The sequence below is a fragment of the Triticum dicoccoides genome, chromosome 1A (assembly GCF_002162155.2).
Source record: "Triticum dicoccoides isolate Atlit2015 ecotype Zavitan chromosome 1A, WEW_v2.0, whole genome shotgun sequence".
NCBI lineage: Eukaryota > Viridiplantae > Streptophyta > Magnoliopsida > Poales > Poaceae > Triticum > Triticum dicoccoides.
In genome coordinates this window covers 577,140,248-577,143,970 of record NC_041380.1, presented here as the reverse complement: position 1 = coordinate 577,143,970, position 3,723 = coordinate 577,140,248, and the positions used below count along the sequence as shown (strand labels likewise).

Genomic DNA, 3,723 nt, shown 5'->3' with positions numbered 1-3,723 from the left:
ATGGATTTGCTATCAACAGCCACTAGAGTGGATGCTATCGGAACCGTCCACGCACTTCGAGATTCGCACCTTTTGAAGATAAGGTTCTGAATTAATGATTTGTTGATTTTCGCCACGACCGAAATGGTAAGTTCTGAAACATACCTTCATGCTAGCGCGCACCCCGTTTGGAAACCTAGGCCCTGACATGTCAGTCTATTTTGGGGCGATCGCACCGGCTGCTTTCTTCTGCTGCACAGTGCGGCAGAAACTGTTTTCGGTAAACGGGAGCAAGGTCCACCTGCCCTCATATTTAGCAAGAGTTCCCTGCTGCTTTGCCCCGTGGTGAAGTTCAAAACTGCCATTCTGGGTATTGGTCAACTCACTATGCAAGGTTCCGCACCGTTTTTGGGCGGCTCTTTATGTTTCAGTAGTGGGGGTGGCATTTTAATCCAGCCAACGGATCGACGTACGTCCCCTGCCAACTGCGCCTGCCCTCTGAACCCGCACCGTCCATCCGATAGAAATAAATGACATCGCGTTCCCGGCTATATTGTTTGTTCTTCTCAGTTATTTCAGTCATCACATTTCTTCCCTTAGCCAGCGCCTCCATCTTCTCTGCAGGCAGCAACGTTGGCGGTGCCTCATTTGCATGAGCTATGATGGATCCGTCTGGATATCGTAGTGTATGCAAGGCAGGCCGACACACCGCCGCTGTTCGAACTGAAAGCCTATTTGCAGGAGCAATCAGGCCTGCTTCGGTCGACGTCGTCGGTTTTCCAGCCGGTCGGAGCACCGGGCAGCAGGTAATTACGTTGCAGCTGTCGTATTTTTTGGTTTTCAGAGTTGTAGACTGTTCTGCTAAGTAATACATCTTCCTTTTGCAGCACTTTGATCATCCGCCCACGTTGGTCCCTCTGACTGTGAAGCAAGTGACCATGCTTGCTCCTTCTATCGAGCACGGGGGGGCGCTGTCTATTCACGGGACGCCTGTCAGCACGGTATGCATGATCGCGATGCAGTCTTGGTCGGTTTCTTAGTTTTCTCATCGGAGAAACCACACACGGTGTTGCTGCAGGCCCGGCTTCTAGGTAGGATGCTTAACCGTAGGGATATGCCTGAGGAGATAGAGTTCATCCTCGCCGACGGCACCGGAGCCATTCAGGCCAGGATATGGTACTTATTTAGATCCCCTTTCAAAATCTCTGAAAAAGTTGACGAGGTACTGACGATAAACGACTAAGTGTTTGGCGACACAATTTTTCAGGACCGCCCAGTCGGAGTACATGCTGGCGTTGCGTTCTGTTAGGTTATATGGTTTTGCGATTTTCCGTATCTGTACGTTTCTGTTTTATGTTGGTTGTGAACTGTTCCACTCTCACACCATAATAACAAAAAACAGCGATGGCGACTACATGATAGTGAACGGATCCATAAAGGCCGAAGGTAGCCTGAAACACATTCGGGTGTACTCGCTGAGGTATGCGTCGACAGCTTAGCTAAGCATTTTTTGGGTTCGGAGTTGCATCGTTTTTTGACTGAAAATGTGTATTGTAACTGAATTAACATGAACACATGTCTCCACTTTCTGTCATTCCAGTGTGGTGACAAACTACAATGCAATCACTCATCACTTCCTTCAGTGCATCTACGTTCACTTAGATCTTCGGAAAAAGGCATGGTCAACTAATCTTTGGCTGATCTTTCGAGTTTTTAGCATCTCAAGTTTGTTTCGGGTTAGACTGTCGTATTCATGTGTTTTTGTGCAGTTCAATGACAGGGAAAATGATATTAGACGGATGGACTTGGCCGTAGCTGCCCACCAGCAATCATCTCCTGTTTCGGACATTAACAACCGGCTCTTCGACGACGTGCTGAGAGTATTCTACCATCCAGGGGTCCTGTAAGTGTTTGTGTTCCTAACTTTTTGTGTACAACATTAGATTTGTTTCATTACTTACTTCATGTACCTGCATCGGTCCGCTCCGTCCGAACGAAAATGAACAGTGAGCTGGAGAATGGCGCTTCTTTCGCTCTCATACAATCTCAAACCGGCGCGGATGCGGATCAACTAAGGTGACAAAGGACAGCATCGTTTAGCTATACCTACGCTATAGCTTCCGGTTTTGTGCTTGACATCTTGTTATGATTGCAGGTTTGTTATTGGAGCTCATGTTGCCATGGGCAACCTTTTCACCACCATCGATGATGGTCACTACAAATGCTCGTTCAACGGGTAGCAAAAATGATCTATCTGGGTGATGTTCGCCATTTGCTTGCACCCAAAAATCAGACTAACGGATAGAACCGTCCAATGACCAGAACGTTCATTTTCAATGCCTCCTTAAGTTTTATATTCTGTAATTCAAAAAACCCATCGCAGTATTTTTCGCGGAACAAATAGTCTGTGTCGTAGAAACCTGCCCGACGGCAGCTTTAAAAATTCCGCATTTGCTTAGTTTTGCTTTCCTCGCCACCTGTCATGGACTATGTAAGGTTCCTCGCATTTTTCTATCCTTGCTAGATTAATGAGGAAAAAATTACAAATCTTAGATAATGATGTCTAGATGGAAAACGTTTCCACCAAAATGAGCCGTGAGTTAGAATCTCTGTTTATAGCATAGTCGAATGGAAACAACGAAGGAAAAAAATGCATAATAAGGAGTCCTCTTGAGGAAAAAGGCACTTGGTGGGGAACTAACTTCGTTCATGGCAATTGCGGCAGATCGCTATCATTTTTTTCAGTACCGCTATTCCAACCTGGGCGTGCCGGCTGTTCATGATAGTGCCATTGCTACGAGCATACCAATTTGCTCGCTTTTTCAGCAGTCTGTCTGACAGACTTTGAATTTCGCCGGAAGTTGCCCGATGTTGCCGCCCAGTCCCAGAACTTCATAAAGGAGCATCATCCTGGACTGATCGAATTCATCCCCTATCTGTAGTGTGAAACAAGAAGCATAGTTAGTAAAACATCGTTCTGGTGCCATATATCAACAAGTTTTTGCAAACACATATAGACTGTGATGCATGCGTTACCGGAGACAGGGTGCGCTGTAACTTTGTCCCCATCCATTGCCTTGCGTAGTGCAGTGCGACGATCCCGCTGGATGCCCTGGAAATTCAGTTTGCCGCACACATATGTTGTCATGAAAATGGGCACTAAAAAAAGATTTGGAAAATCAAGTAGTTATCCCAAGTGTCATGGAGATAGTACCGGCTGCAGACCCAAGGTCCAGTGGTGAGCTTTGGGAACCAATTTTGCCACCCTTTCGTCTTGGGCGCCCAGCCATCAAAGTATTCTGCTATGCAAACCATTAGCGCTGCACGTAGCTCATCAGCTATCTTTATGTGCTCATTGCGGAGTTCGTCCGCCGGCCTGTCTCCGTTGTTTATCATAGGGTCGAGAATTGTTGTTCTCCTTCTCGGAAAATCAAAGAAATATGTAGACCATGCGTGTGTGTGCTGCACTGGCAATATCATCTACCCCCCACAAATTAAAACACAAAAAAAGATGTGAATATGATGCGTGGGGCCGTTAGCGTTCTGTAGCAATTCACAGTTACTAAAGAAAACGAATGTGGGCGTGTTACCATAGGGCATCTGTTGACATCGTGGGATATATGGTGGCCAACAAAAATGTTCCTTACGTAGTCATTACGAATGAAATCACCTTCGCGCAACACGTGGCTCTGCATGGATGACCAAAGGCGGATACGACAACAAAAGTTAGACACTTTTCATCGA

The 3,723-nt window shown here is 46.4% G+C and overlaps 3 protein-coding genes across 3 annotated transcripts in view; 2 read left to right on the top strand and 1 right to left on the bottom strand.

The window, feature by feature from the left end:
- The first annotated feature begins 564 nt into the window (after positions 1–564).
- Positions 565–1,768, top strand: LOC119355839 (replication protein A 32 kDa subunit B-like). The gene is made up of 7 exons (XM_037622729.1): positions 565–785; positions 867–980; positions 1,058–1,155; positions 1,247–1,288; positions 1,382–1,459; positions 1,580–1,655; positions 1,760–1,768. Exons 1-7 carry the CDS (start codon positions 639–641, stop codon positions 1,766–1,768), a joined length of 564 nt encoding a protein of 187 aa, XP_037478626.1. The 5' UTR covers positions 565–638.
- On the top strand, positions 1,753–2,447 carry LOC119339727 (replication protein A 32 kDa subunit B-like). The gene is made up of 3 exons (XM_037611694.1): positions 1,753–1,882; positions 1,987–2,055; positions 2,135–2,447. Exons 1-3 carry the CDS (start codon positions 1,779–1,781, stop codon positions 2,217–2,219), a joined length of 258 nt encoding a protein of 85 aa, XP_037467591.1. The 5' UTR covers positions 1,753–1,778; the 3' UTR covers positions 2,220–2,447.
- Positions 2,448–2,575: 128 nt separating this feature from the next.
- LOC119339623 overlaps positions 2,576–3,723 on the bottom strand; it is a 3,275-nt gene continuing 2,127 nt past the window's right edge. The window contains exons 5-8 of the mRNA XM_037611628.1: positions 3,570–3,668; positions 3,194–3,459; positions 3,016–3,091; positions 2,576–2,915 (exon numbers count right to left, since the gene is read on the bottom strand). Of these exons, the coding sequence (XP_037467525.1) occupies positions 2,802–2,915; positions 3,016–3,091; positions 3,194–3,459; positions 3,570–3,668 (555 nt within the window). The 3' untranslated portion in view covers positions 2,576–2,801. The remainder of the gene's footprint in view (positions 2,916–3,015; positions 3,092–3,193; positions 3,460–3,569; positions 3,669–3,723) is intronic.